This window comes from Phocoena sinus, chromosome 1 (genome assembly GCF_008692025.1).
Source record: "Phocoena sinus isolate mPhoSin1 chromosome 1, mPhoSin1.pri, whole genome shotgun sequence".
NCBI classification, from domain to species: Eukaryota; Metazoa; Chordata; class Mammalia; order Artiodactyla; family Phocoenidae; genus Phocoena; species Phocoena sinus.
Genome location: NC_045763.1, coordinates 35009421 through 35024404, shown reverse-complemented (window position 1 = coordinate 35024404; position 14984 = coordinate 35009421). Strand labels below are relative to the sequence as shown.

Below are 14984 nucleotides of genomic sequence, written 5' to 3'. Positions count from 1 at the left end.
TCTGGCCACCACCTTCTTGGGACTCTGGCCTTCTGTTCCTTGAGGTCATGGAGTTCCCATACTCTCTTTAGGGCCTTGGTACTAGCTGTTAACTGTCTTTAATATTCTTCTAGATCTTAATGGGGATGGGGAGTGGTCTTGTAGCTCAGGTCTCAGCTCAGATATCACTCAGGAACATTGCACCCAATCTAAAGTAGCCCTCTGTCACACTTTCAGATACATTACTGGTTTATTTTATTCATCCATTCACCATCCAAAATTTTATGGTTTTCCCACCTCACCTGCAGCGTCACACACATTTAACTCCATGAAAATGAAACCAAGTCCCCCTAAACCTGGTTCCTCTGCCAAGCTTATGAATAACATATCCAAACCTTTATTCCCTTTCTTGTCCACCTGTTTCCATGAAAACTGAGGAGTACCAAAGAAAAGGCGGGACCGAAACTGAGTAGGACCCTGCAGGACACTCCTGTGTACAAAACCCTTTCCGTGTACCCCGTTTCTTGTTTGTAGAAAAAGGCTTCAGCCTCCCAGACCTTCCCTGAGTTACAAAGAGCAGATTCAAGCAGATACTAATTAAGGAAGTGAGGGAATGCAGAAACAAAGGAAAAGCAGTCAAAAAGTTATAGTTCGATCACTTTGCTGCACACCTGAAACTAACACAACTTTGTTAATCAACTACACTCCAATAAAATTTTTAAAAAATTACAGTTCAGTGATAAAACAGAGTCCTAGTTCCTTCTCATGGGATATACATAACAATCTGACAGAAATTTTGAGTTCTGTAGGAACTAAGGCCCCCACCTAGGTGGAGGATGGTAACTACCTTCTGAGACTCCAGACTGGTGGGAACTAGAAGGTTGAGGATTGAGATTCCTGGAACACCACCCTGTTACCTCACCACCAACCAGTCGGAAGAAAGTCGTACACCCTGAAGCCATCACCCCAAAAGATGCCTTTAAAAACTCTTCCCTGAAAACCATTGGGGAGTTCAGTTCTTTTGAGCAGGAGCGCCCATTCTCCTTGCTTGGCCCGTGCAATAAGCCTTCCTCTGCTCCAGATTCCAATGTTTGTTTGTCCTCACTGTGCTTTGGGCACATGGACTTGGGTTCAATGACAAAAACCGAGACTCTCCTTGCCTGTCTTCACAGGTGTGCCCACTATTGAATAGCACACAGTAGGGATTCAATAAATAGATTCAATGAATCCAGTGAATTGAATGAATTGGGTAAGGCTTAGATTCAATATCACAGCTGTTATTTTCTATATCCTTTGACCATCCTTTCTAGTTCAGTGGTCTGAGGAAGCAAGGATTACACATAAAAATTCAGTGTGTCTCAACTTAAGGGGTCTATTAAAAAATTTCTGGTTACTTTCTCTCTCCCCTTGGTCTCCCTCTCTACCTCCAGTTGAAGGTGAAGAAGAAAGAGGAGGAGAATAAGGAGGGAAAGGGGCAGGAAGGGAAGGAGCAGCAGAAATCATCCTTCAGTATAGTTTTATACCAACTATTTAGAATAATTTTTAAAAAATTGATAATATCCAATGTTGATGAGGTTGTGGAAAAACTAGTACACTCAAACTGCTAGTGAAAATAAATAATGATGTCTAGTATTTGTTAAGCTTTTACTAAGTGCTAAACACATGTTTCATTTCATTTGGTCCTCACAGCTCTATGCGATAGGAACTACCATTGCTCCCATTTTATGGATTAAGAAATTGAGGCTTAAAGAGTTCAACTATAGAAACCATATGTTGACACAATCTTTTTTTAAAGTAATTCGACAAGTGACGTATCAAAACTATTAACATTTATATCTTTAGCCCAATTATGCTGATCTTTTTTTTTTTTTTTTTTTTTTACGGTACACAGGCCTCTCACTGTTGTGGCCTCTCCCGTTGCGGAGCACAGGCTCTGGACGCACAGGCCCAGCGGCCATGGCTCACGGGCCCAGCCACTCGGCGGCATGTGGGATCTTCCCGGACTGGGGCACGAACCCGTGTCCCCTGCATCGGCAGGCGGACTCTCAACCACTGCGCCACCAGGGAAGCCCCTATGCTGATCTTGTAAATGTGTTTGATGGAGTACTCAAGAGAAGAAAAGAGCTACATCTACAAACACTTTCATCACAGCATAATCTTAAATAGTAAAAAAGTAGAAACAAAGGTCAAACAACAAGAGAATTTATAGGACATCAACATGATAGAATACCATGTGGCTTTAAAAAAATTTTATTTATTTATTTTTATTTATTTGCTTTTGGCTGCACTGGGTCTTTGTTACTGCGCATGGGCTTTCACTAGCTGCGGCAAACGGGCTACTCTTCGTTGTGGTGCACGGGCTTCTCATTGCAGCGTCCTCTCTTGTTGTGGAGCAGAGGCTCTAGGCACGCGGGCTTCAGTAGTTGCAGCACGCAGGCTCAGTAGTTGTGGCTCATGGGCTCTAGAGTGCAGGCTCAGTAGTTGTGGCACACAGGCTTAGTTGCTCCGTGGCATGTGGGATCTTCCCAGACCAGGGCTCGAACCCGTGTCCCCTGCATTGGCAGGTGGATTCTTAACCACTGCCCCACCAGGGAAGCCCTACCATGTGGCTTTTGAAAGAATAATTATGAAGACTGTTGAAACGTGGGAAAATGTTTTATGAAATATTAAATTTAAAATCAGACTATGAAAATGAATATACAATATGATAACCATTTAAAATATATACATTTGAATAAGAACCAGAAAAGAATAAATGAAAATAATTGTGTTAAGAATGTGGGCTTTATAGGTTTTTTTTTTCTCAAATATTTGCTTTAACATGATTACATTGTTTTTACTTTTAAATTAAAAAATAAATAAGATAATACCCATGATAATAAGAATAGAAAGAATGCTGAATTAGCTGTATATGTGCTCTACTAAACAAAAACCTAATTAGGGACTTCCCTGGTGGTCCAGTGGTTAAGACTTTGCCTTCCAGTGCAGGGGGTGTGGGTTCGATCCCTGGTTGGGGAGGTAAGAGCCCACATGCCCTGGGGCCAAAAAACTAAAACATAAAAAACAGAAGCAATATTGTAACAAATTCAATAAAGGTTTAAAAAAAATCGTCCACATCAAAAAAAAAATCTTAAATAAAACCCCCTAATTAAACCACTGAACTTAAGTCATGACATTGATCAATACAAGGCATTTGAGGATACCAAACAAACTTGAGAAATCCATTATTAGAACAGGTTTAATGAATTTATCAGCAATTTTGAAGACTCCTGGTTGACGTCCAGTGAGGATCTGTCATAACTCTTCTCCACGTCATGCTCCACCTTCACGCCCAAGCTTTAAGCTAGCAGCTTTGATCAGTCTAGTTTAGACACCAGTGATTTTATAGTTCTGACTTGGCCTTATTCTTGGATGTGATGTATTTCTTTCAGAGAAGCCACGTTTATGTATCCAGCTTCAGAATTCTGTGAACACGAAAGAGACTCGAGGGACTTGGTGTTTACCATTGCTTCTTCTGACCTATGTTCTTCAGTTTCTTGAAGACTTCCAGCTGACTCTATCAGACCCATTCCTGAAAAACTAAGAATGGCCATGTGTGAGGACTTTGTATAGACAGGATCTCTCAGCAGCACTTTGGGGTTACAGAGTTAAGGCATCAATAGAATTTCAACTTTTGCAGGATCTTAGTTCCCCCTTGGCAGTGAAAGCGTGGAGTCCTAACCACTGGACCACCAGGAAAGTCCCTGCTATGCTTTCTCAAGCCAGCAACTAGAGCTAGCTAGGCAGCCATAACTCTCTGGCATGTGGATGATTGTCTTGATTTTACTCACCTGGAGTTTGGTAAGGGCACAATTTTATTCAATACTTCAAATTCAGGGATGTCACTAATTGTTTCCTAAAAGAAAAGAAAGGATGAATATTAAAAAATTATAACGATAAACCATTGGCGATATGATCCTAGAACTTATGCTTTATATATATTTTTGGTTAAAAATGTAATCCCCTCACCTTACACCTGTTAGACTAGCTATCATCAGAAAGACAAGAGATAACAAATGCTGGAGAAGATGTGGAAGAAAGGGAACTCTTGTGCACTGTTGGTGGGAATGTAAATTGGTGCAGCCACTATGGAGAACAGTATGGAGGTTCCTCAAAAAATTAAGAATAGAGCTACCATATGATCCAACTATCCCCCTTCTGGGTATATATCTGAAGGAAATGAAAACACTGTTCCAAAGAGATATCTGCACTCCATGTTTATAGCAGCATTATTTACAATAGCCAAGATATGGAAGCAACTTGTGTCCACTGATAGACGAATAGATAAAGAATATGCATACAATAGAATACTACTCAGCAAAAAACAAATTTTTTTAAAAGAATAAGGAAATCCTGCCATTTGTGACAACACGGATGGAACTTGAGGTCATCAGGCTGAGTGAAATAAGTCAGACAAAGAGAAAGGCAAATACTGTATGAACTCATATACACTTGGAGTTTAAAAAAAACAAACTTATTGAAATAGAGACCAGATTTGTAGTTGTCAGGGATGGGGGAATTAGGTGAATGTGGTCAGAGGTATGAACTTCCCTTGTAAGAGAAATAAGTTCTGGGGATGTAATGTACAACATGATGATATACTTAACAGTACTGTATTGTATATATTGAAAGTAGCTAAGAGAGTAGATTTTTAAAAGTTCTTGTCATGAGGAAAAAAAATTGTAACTATATGAGATGACAGATGTTAACTAATCTTATTGTGATCATTTTGTAATACATATATATATCAAATCATTATATTGTACACCTTAAATTTATACAATGTTATATGCCAATTATATCAACAAAATTGGAGGAAAAACTGTAATCCCTAATACCTATAGAATATTTGGTAACTATGCATGTCATACTTTCAACAACAAAAAACCAAACAACCCAATTAAAAAATGGGCAGAGGAGCTAAATAAACATTTCTTCCCAAAGAAGACATACAGATAGCCAATAGGCACATGAAAAGATGTTCAACACTACCAATTATTAGGGAAATGCAAATCAAAACCACAATGAGATATTACCTCACACCCATTAGAATGGCTGTTATCATAAAGGCAAGAAATAACAAGTGTTGGCAAGGATGTGGAAAAAAGCAAACCCTCATATACTGTTGGTCGGAATGTAAATTGGTGCAGCCACTATGGAGAACAGTATGGAAATTCCTAAAACAACTACCACATGATCCAGTTCCACTTCTGGGTATTTACCTGAAGAATACAAAAACAGTAATTTGAAAAGCTATATGCACCCCTATGGCATTATTTATAATAGCCAAGATATGGAAACAACCTACGTGCCCATCAAAAGGATGAATGGATTAAGTAGATTATACATATATAAAAATGATATCTTGCCATCTGTGACAACATGTGTGGACCTTGAAGGTATTATGCTAAGTGAAATAAGTCAGACAGAGAAAGACAAATACCATATGATTTAACTCACATGTGGAATAATAATAATAAAAAAGAACAAACCAAACCAAACAAAAATAAACACATAGATACAGAGAACAGAGTAGTGGTTACCAGAGGGGAAGGTGGGGGAGGGTGAAATGGGCAAAAGGGGGATGGATGGATGGATGGAATCTAAACTTTTGGTGGTGAGCATGCTGTAGTATATACAGAAGTCAAGGTATAATGTTACACACATGAAACTGATATAATGTTATAAACCAATGTTACCTCAATAAATAAAATTATTTTAAAAATTATAACTAAATGCCATACTTTTTATGTTAGCGCTTTTCACAAGCCTGCTTTTTATATCCACTTTTCTACGTGAATTACCTCATATTAGCTGATATAATCATTCCATTCTATTTGATGAGTTCTTAATACTCTGGTAAACATTTTCTGTCCCTTTAAATCATAAAAAAAAAAGTAACTGTTTTGAGCTCCATTACTTTAAGAACCAAATATTCTTTCTCAGAAAAATGTAGACCAAAACAGACCAGAGGCCTACTCACAGAGCATATAAAGACCATGTCAGAAAATGTGGGTTTTACTCTGAAGACTGCGGGAAATCCTTGCAGTGTTGAGTCATCGGCTCAGACTACATGTATTTTCTAAAGACCTCTCCGGCTATAGACTATAAGAACCATAGGACTTCAAAAGACAAAGCCTGGGAAGATGGGACAGGGGAGATGAGATGTGTCTTTCCAAGCAAGGGAAATACACGATTCAGAGGAGGAAACGGCAGAGCTTTTGGGGAAACAGTGAATAGGCTAGTTTCTTTTGATCAGGTTTGTCAGAAAGGTATTTGGAATATGGAACGTTCTTATGTGGCTTCAGTTCTTGTTTAGACATCAATAACTCCGGAAGCCTTCCCTAGCCACTCCAGAAATGTTGAGACACCACTCCTCCTGCTTCCTCAGCATTCTGGGCCTACTGCTCTTGTAGAACTTAGCGCATGGCAGTTGCCAGTTACACGATTGTCATTCTCACTGGGCACGAGTTCTGGGAAGACAGAGAGTATCTCTTGTTCACCATCATATTTAAACCATATGGGGAACAGCATGAGGCCTGGCACACTGTATATGGTCCATAAATATGTGTTGAATGAATAAACTTCGTCTTACAGACAAAGGCAGTCTCTGAAACTCTTTGACGTGAAGTACTATGAAATCAAGCAGTGTTTCATGACGACGGGTCTAGTGGCATGGGCAGGGCAGATTAGAAGAGGAGGACAGATTGAAAGGAGATGAGTTAAGAAGCTGTTGCAGTGACCCAGGTGCTAAGTATTTGGGATGCAGTGGGTAACAAGATGGGCAGAGTTCCTGCTCTCTTGTAGTGTATAAGCCAACTGAGAAGAAGGATGGAATTACAATACAGGCAGCAACATGGTCTATTACAAAGGCTATGTCCCTGGTTACTCCAATGCCCCTGCAAGGGAAACAGTTGACTTGGAGTATTATGAGATAGTGGCTAAGAGCAGGGACCAGAGAGTGCTGTTTTCAGTCCTTGTTTTTCTATTTATCAGCTATGTGACCTTGGGCAATGATGTCACTTCACCTCTCCAGGTCTCAGATTCTTCAACTGTGAAAGTGGGAATGACAGGCTTTTCACATAAGGTTATTTTGTGGACTACAGGAGATAATATACATAAAATGCTTAGAACAGTCCCAGGCACATAGTAAGCACCCAACGAATGTCAAGCTGTCACCACTGTAGCCCCAAGAAAGGAAGCGACCTAGGATATGTCTGATCTCAGGGATCTATATACTGATCTATTTGCATGTGTGGTAATCACTGAGAATCAACAGATCTTGGAAATGTAAGCAGTAGCTATGTGGCCTTTGACATATCATTCAACTTCTCTGGGTTTTATCCCCCTCCTGTGTAAAATGAGAGGATTGGATTGGAGGATCCTTAAGATTCTAAGTTTATAAACAGTTTTGGAGTTTATTCCAATAGGTGTCAAGATGTTACAACTTGGTACCTTTGTCACACGTGGGATATTGAGCTTGATATACTGTAGTTCTGACCCATGTGACATTTCTTATCTTGATTTGATGACAATATTGTGGATCTCAAAACTATTGGTCCTAAAAAATACTCCTTTAAGGCCTGTAACTCAGCACCGACAATACTATAGTGTTTATTCACGTATGTGTCTGTCCTTTTCTACTAGACTGAAGGTCTCTGAAAACAGGAACTATCTTCCATATTCCTAGGACCTATCACAGTTCTTGGAATTAATAAATTTTTGTTGAGGGCTTCCCCAGTGGTGCAGTGGTTAAGAATCCGCCTGCCAATGCAGGGGACATGGGTTCGAGCCATGGTCCAGGAAGATCCCACCTGCCGCAGAACAACAAAGCCCATGGGCCACAACTACTGAGCCTGTGCTCTAGAGCCCATGAACTACAACTACTGAGCCCGTGTGCCATAACTACTGAAGCCTGCGTGCCTAGAGCCCGTGCTCCGCAACAAGAGAAGGCACCGCAATGAGAAGCCCGTGCACCACAATGAAGAGCAGCCCCCGCTCGCCGCAACTAGAGAAAGCCCACGTGCAGCAACGAAGACCCAACACAGCCAAAAATAAATGAGTAAAAATAATAAAGTTCCCTTTAATAAATAAATAAATCTTTGTTGAATGAATGATTAAGTAAAAGAGTGAATCACTAGACAATTAAGAACAGTTGTAGCTCAAGCAAAGCCATAAACTGTTGGAAATTAGGTCACATCATCTGGCAGTTCTACTTTTTTATTTTTTAAACATTTTTATTGGAGTATAATTGATTTACAATGGTGTGTTAGTTTCTGCTGTATAACAAAATGAATCAGCTATACATACACATATATCCCCATATCTCCTCCCTCTTGCGTCTCCCTCCCACTCTCCCTATCCCACCCCTCTAGGTGGTGACAAAGCACGGAGCTGATCTCCCTGTGCTATGCAGCTGCTTCCCACTAGCTGTCTATTTTACATTTGGTAGTGTATATATGTCCATGCCAGTCTCTCATTTTGTCCCACTTACCCTTCCCCCTCCCCATGTCCTCAAGTCCATTCTCCACATCTGCGTCCCTGTCCTGACCCTAGGTTCTACAGAACCTTTTTTTTTTTTTAGATTCCATATATATGTGTTAGCATATGGTATTTGTTTTTCTCTTTCTGACTTACTTCACTCTGTATCACAGACTCTAGGTCCATCCACCACACTATAGCTCAATTTCGTTTCTTTTTATGGCTGAGTAATATTCCATTTCATATATGTGCCACATCTTCTTTATCCATTCCTCTGTTGATGGACATTTAGGTTGCTTCCATGTCTTAGCTATTGTAAATAGAGCTGCAATGAACATTGTGGTACATGATTCTTTTTGAATTATGGTTTTCTCAGGGTATATGCCCAGTGGTGGGATTGCTGGGTCGTATGGTAGCTCTATTTTTAGTTTTTTAAGGAACCTCCATACTGTTCTTCATAGTGGCTGTATCAATTTACATTCCCACCAACAGTGCAAGAGGGTTCCCTTTTCTCCACACCCTCTCCAGCATTTATTGTTTCTAGATTTTTTGATGATGGCCATTCTGACTGGTGTGATGTGATACCTCATTGTAGTTTTGATTTTCATTTCTCTAATGATTAATGATGTTGAGCATTCTTTCATGTGCTTGTTGGCAATCTATGTATCTTCTTTGGAGAAATGTCTACTTAGGTCTTCTGCCCATTTTTGGATTGGGTTGTTTGTTTTTTTGATGTTGGGCTGCATGAGCTGCTTATAAATTTTGGAGATTAATCCTTTGTCAGTTGCTTCATTTGCATATATTTTCTCCCATTCTGAAGGTTGTCTTTTCGTCTTGTTTAAGGTTTCCTTTGCTGTGCAAAAGCTTTTAAGTTTCATTAGGTTCCATTTGTTTATTTTTATTTCCATTTCTCTAGGAGGTGGGTCAAAAAGGACCTTGCTATGATTTATGTCATAGAGTGTTCTGCCTATGTTTTCCTCTAAGAGTTTTATAGTGTCTGGCCTTACATTTAGGTCTTTAATCCATGTTGAGTTTATTTATTTATTTATTTATTTATTTTGCCGTATGCGGGCCTCTCACTGTTGTGGCCTCTCCCGTTGCGGAGCACAGGCTCCGGACGCGCAGGCTCAGCGGCCATGGCTCACGGGCCCAGCCGCTCCGCGGCATGTGGGATCTTCCCGGACCGGGGCACGAACCCGTGTCCCCTGCATCGGCAGGCGGACTCTCAACCACTGTGCCACCAGGGAAGCCCGAGTTTATTTTTGTGTATGGTGTTAGGGAGTGTTCTAATTTCATTCTTTTACATGAAGCCATCCAGTTTTCCCAGCAGCACTTATTGAAGAGGCTGTCTTTTCTCCATTGTATATTCTTGCCTCCTTTATCAAAAATAAGGTGACCACGCGGTTGTGGGTTTATCTCTGGGCTTTCTGTCCTGTTCCATTGATCTATATTTCTGTTTTTGTGGCAGTTCTACTTTTGATAAAATCTGCAAAACAACTCAAAAACTTGGAAACTATCACCTTCCTGAGACCAAACATGCTGCAGGTCTTAACGCTCATAGCAACAGTACCCAATGAGCAGGATCTACTGTGAAAGATCCTAGGAAGAAACGCCTAGTAGGTGATACAAGCCAGGGAAGAAAGCAAGCAGCCTTCATCCTGGAGTCAGAATGCAACTCTGCTTACTGAAGTCCCTCTGGCTGACTGCTCACCAGCCAGACTCTGGACCTCATGGCAACAGAGACTTATTTGCTGCAGCTCTCTGGACTTGGCTACTTGCCAGCATGGATTTTTGTAACATAATTGCTTTTCTCTGACTCACATGTTCTCCTTAGGCTTGACTCCTTGCCAGACCAGACTAGCTTCACTTTATGTTTCTGAGCCTCAGATGGGCTCATCTCTCAGATGGGGCAAGAATAATACATGCTAAACAGGATAGCTGAGAAGGAGGCATCTGTGTGAGGACATTTAACATCCGTTCATTCTCAAATATTTATGGAGTATCTGTCCGTAGATACAATGGCATATGGGATGCAACCCTTGCCCTCCAGGATGTCGCTGCTGAGATGATGAGATAGAGAAGCGAAGAGGTGATGACAATACAGTGTGTTAAGGAAGAAGCTAGGAGACACACACAGTTTGCTTTGGGATCACACAGGAGGAGCACGTTGAACAAAAGCTGACCCAATGAAGAGCAAAGTTGGTCAAGAGCAGTCTCCAGGCCCGCTGCCCCAGTGTGCAGCCAGCGAGCTTCTTTGCTGCAGTCCACCATGAGGCCAAGTGCAGGCTACAGCTACACGCAGAAGATGAAGGAAGGTGAGAAGAGCAACCTTACCTCCCCTCTGCGGATCTGGATGCTCCTTATGATTCGCTCTAAGAGACCAACCTGCTGGGTGAGCCGGAGACTGTTTTCTTGTAGCTGCTTATTTTCTTTATCCAGGAAAAGTACTCTAAGGATGGCATAAATCAGAGGCATAACTAAACATGTCTGTATCCTTCCTAAAAACTCTCTCCCATTTCCCACTAGCTCTGAGTCTCAGCCCACTGTCAGATTTTAGAACTAACTTTGCCAGAATAATTCCCACCATATTCCAAGACCAAGTGAAAAATGAATAAGCCTCTGGCTTGTACACCGTCATTAAATACATACTGAGAACAGAGACACACTACATGCAAGAATATGAAAGGCACAATTCCAGCCCTTGAGAAACTTAAGGAAGGATACGATCCCACTTAGGGGAGGGACTCTGCATCCCTTCAAACACGGTTCATACACAGGCTACATCTGGTTCTGATCTCAGTCATCCCATGCTTTTGTTTCAGTAGTAGTAGTAGTAGAAGTAAATACAGTAGTAGCAGCAGCAACCATTTACCAAGTACTTCCTATCCACACAGTAAGCACTGAAAACTTTTCATGTATTAGCTCCTTTAATCCTCACAACCCCATAAAAGAGATACTGTTATGAAGCCTATTTTGCAGATGAGGAAACTGAGGCTCAGAGTGGGGAAAGTAACTCGTGTAAGAAGATAAAACCAGAAAGTCATTGAGCTGGGATGCCAGCCTGCTTCTCTCTTGGTCTACACCTTGATTCCATAGGTGCCAAATGATAAACGTGAGTGTCAACACACACAAAGGGAAGGGCCCGAATGAGCAGAGCTGGGTCCTCAGGAGGCAATGTTGCCATGAAAGAGCCTATCTGAATGCCCAGCCCGCCTTCTCCACGATATTTTTCTCTTTAATTTCACAACTCTGCCACTTGTATGGACTGCTAAAAACAGCACAATGGCAGAGAAACAGTTATCAGATAGGCCGCTAACTCAGAGGACTACCTCTGGAAAGATCTCTTTGTGGAGGGAGAAACCTCCTCTTTGTGGCGCTCACAGGTGACTCAGGCAGGCACCCACCTGCTCTGGACCGAAGATATTATCCATTTATTGCCGTGGATCAATTCCTCTTGCTCTGTGAGCTGTTCCAGAAGTTTCCTCTTTTCTAGGAGCAGGATATCATTTTGGGTGGTGATCTGGTCCTGGAATGCCTTCTCCTAGGGATAATAAAGCCCCCTAATTACCCCGGAAGGAAAAATAATCACACATTTAAGAGCATCAGCCTGTTTCTACACTCTGACAGCAAATTGCCTTGTGAACTTCTTCTCTCCTGTCTTCTAGTCTGTCTTTATCTGTTTGCTGAATTGTCAGCTAGACGGTTCTTCTATTTATCTTGGTTATTTTATGTCATGTATTTTGTTTGGACATTTACTCATTCTTTTGGGTTAACATTTAAAAATATCTGAACGCTCAACTCCCAGTAAGGTCCCAATGCTCTCATCTGTATTCTAATTCCATAGGTTATCGAGTCACCAACAAATACAACTGAATTCTCTGAATCTCCATATTGAGAAAGATTTCCATGTGACACATTTCCATCTGCTTTGTAGTTATAGTCTTTTTAAGGCAAAGGGAGGAAGACGGGAATCTAGCCACCTCACCTGACAACCAATGTCAGGGTCTCAGTTGGCTTGGCAAGTTCAGCATGTAAACCGGGTACCGAGAATATTCTTGCAGTGATGATGCTGAAATGATTTCTAGCTTGACACCATGTTTCATTACCTACCAACGTTTTCCCTGGAAGCAATAGCTAGCGAAGTTATAGCTAAAATGATAAAGGATTATATTTTGTGAAAAAACTCTAACATTCTTATATTGAGTCAGCAGATATACAGTAAATATCACTGTTGGTGAGGAGTTTAGAAGCTCACAAGTGTAGAACTGCCCTTTTCACTTCACCAAGAGCCTGTCAATGGTGACAGGCAAGTGCCTTCACCTATTTGTGTTTGTTTCCACCTGCCAGGTGTGGGAGCGAGTGGGGATGGGAGGAGAAACACCACCTCTGGTAGATGGGTGAATCACAGGGTTAAGAGCGGCAACTTTCTATCTTTTAATAAGGTACTAATATAGATCATTCAGAAAAGACTGTCCATATATGTGGTATCTAAAAAAACCCAAGCAAAGGGCTTCCCTGGTGGCGCAGTGGTTGAGAGTCCGCCTGCCGATGCAGGGGACGCGGGTTCGTGCCCCGGTCCGGGAGGATCCCACATGCCGCGGAGCGGCTGGGCCCGTGAGCCATGGCCGCTGAGCCTGCACGTCCGGAGCCTGTGCTCCGCAACGGGAGAGGCCACAACAGTGAGAGGCCCGCGTACAGCATAAAAAAAAAAAAAAAAAAAAAAAAAAAAACCCAAGCAACAAAGAAAACCAGACTCATAGATACAGAGAACAGATTGGTGGCTGCCAGAGGTGGAGAGGGGTGGGCGAAGTGGGTGAAAGCAGTCAAAAGGTACAAACTTCTGGTTATTAATAAGCCATAAAGATATAATGTACAGCACGATGACTATAGTTAGTAATACTGTATTGCATATGAGAAAGTTGCGAAGACATTAGATCTTTAAAGTTCTCATCACAAGAAAAATATTTGTAACTATGTGTGGTGATGGATGTTAACTAGACTTATTGTGGTGAACATTTAGCAATATATATAAATATCAAATCATTATGTTATATACCTGAAACTAATAAAATGTTATGTCAATTATAATTCAAAATGAAAGAAAGAAAGAAAGGCTGTCCATCTATTATTAAGGAATTGTAAGGAAGGAGATTACAGTATGTTTTGAAACAAACTCTTCCAGATCTTAAAGTCCTTCATCCAGGACCCTTCAATGTCTAACAATAGTCTTGCCTGCTATTATGGAAATATATTTATGAGAAGGATTGAGAATATAAGCAGCTACCCCACAAATAATGCTCTCTGCAGTTATAACTGGATTAGAAAGGAAATTGAGTGGGGCAGGCTACTGACACCCTGTCCGTTGGAAATACTGTATGTTTTAGAACCAAAAAATCAGGACATCTGCTCTAATAATAGGATAAAGTATTTGGGGAAATCTGGTTTGGGTGGTCACACAGTCAGAGGACTCATCTGGCTCACTGTATAAAGAGGAGGCTGAAGGAACGAAGCCCCCCAAAGTGGCATTATTTTCTGGAGATTAGGTGCTTAGAAAGTGAGCCCAGCTTTTGTATGCTCGGGGCTCTGGTTCACGGGCCCTAAAATAAGTAAAATCAGGAGCTCCAGGTTTGTACCACTGCGGCACATCTACTGATTAACACACTTCTAAGAGATTTTACACTAAGAAGAAAATAACATTCATGAAAATGTATATGTGCCAGGTCCCACGTTAGGCATTTTGTATTTTAATCCTCACAAAAACCTTGTGAGGTAGGGATTATTTCCCCATTTTACAGAGGCAGAAAATGATGCACAGGGACTCGGGCAAGGTCACAGAACTATCAAGCGGCAGGGCTAGACTTTGCATACAAGTCTGTCCAAGGCCAACACCAACTACTCTTTCCTCGCCTCTGCTTACTTGCAGTCTCCAGTTAATTTCATGGAGGCCTGTGGTATTTTGGGCAGATGTGTTAGTTTCCTAGGACAGCGGTAACAAATTACTACAAACTCGGCAGCTTAAAACAACAAGAATTTATTTTCTCACAGTTCTGGAGGCCAGTAAGGTGTGGACAGGGTTAGTTCTGGGGGTGCTCAGGGAGAATCTGTTCCGTGTCTCTCCCCTAGCTGGTAGTTGCTAGCAATCCTTGGTGTTTCTTGGCTTGTGGCTTCATCACTCCGATCTCTGCCTCTATCATCACATGGCCTTCTTCCCCTGTGTCTGTCTTTGTCTGTGTCTTTTCCTCTTCTTATAACGATACTAGTCATATCGGATTTAGGGTTCACGCTAATCCAGTATGACCTTGTTTTAACTGTTTATGCCTGAAAACACCTTACATCTAAATGAGGTCACATTCTGAGGTTCTGGGTAGACATGGATTTTGGGGGTACACTGGAATACAGTACAGTCAGGAAACATGCCTGCTGAAAGCAGGAGGCTGGTTTTGCCATGTAAGTCTGGAAGTGGAAGGCAGGCATCACAAGGAAGA

General features: G+C 41.4%; 1 protein-coding gene across 5 annotated transcripts in view; it reads right to left on the bottom strand.

Moving 5' to 3' along the window:
* Window positions 1-3095: 3095 nt before the first annotated feature.
* CCDC30 (coiled-coil domain containing 30) overlaps window positions 3096-14984 on the bottom strand; it is a 162879-nt gene continuing 150990 nt past the window's right edge. For 4 of the 5 annotated variants that reach the window (XM_032609275.1, XM_032609284.1, XM_032609301.1 and 1 more), the window contains 4 exons: window positions 11904-12040; window positions 10834-10948; window positions 3810-3874; window positions 3096-3558 (listed from right to left, as the gene is read on the bottom strand). In XM_032609275.1, the coding sequence (XP_032465166.1) occupies window positions 3381-3558; window positions 3810-3874; window positions 10834-10948; window positions 11904-12040 (495 nt within the window). In that variant the 3' untranslated portion in view covers window positions 3096-3380. The remainder of the gene's footprint in view (window positions 3559-3809; window positions 3875-10833; window positions 10949-11903; window positions 12041-14984) is intronic. The other variant, XM_032609293.1, reaches the window with a different exon arrangement.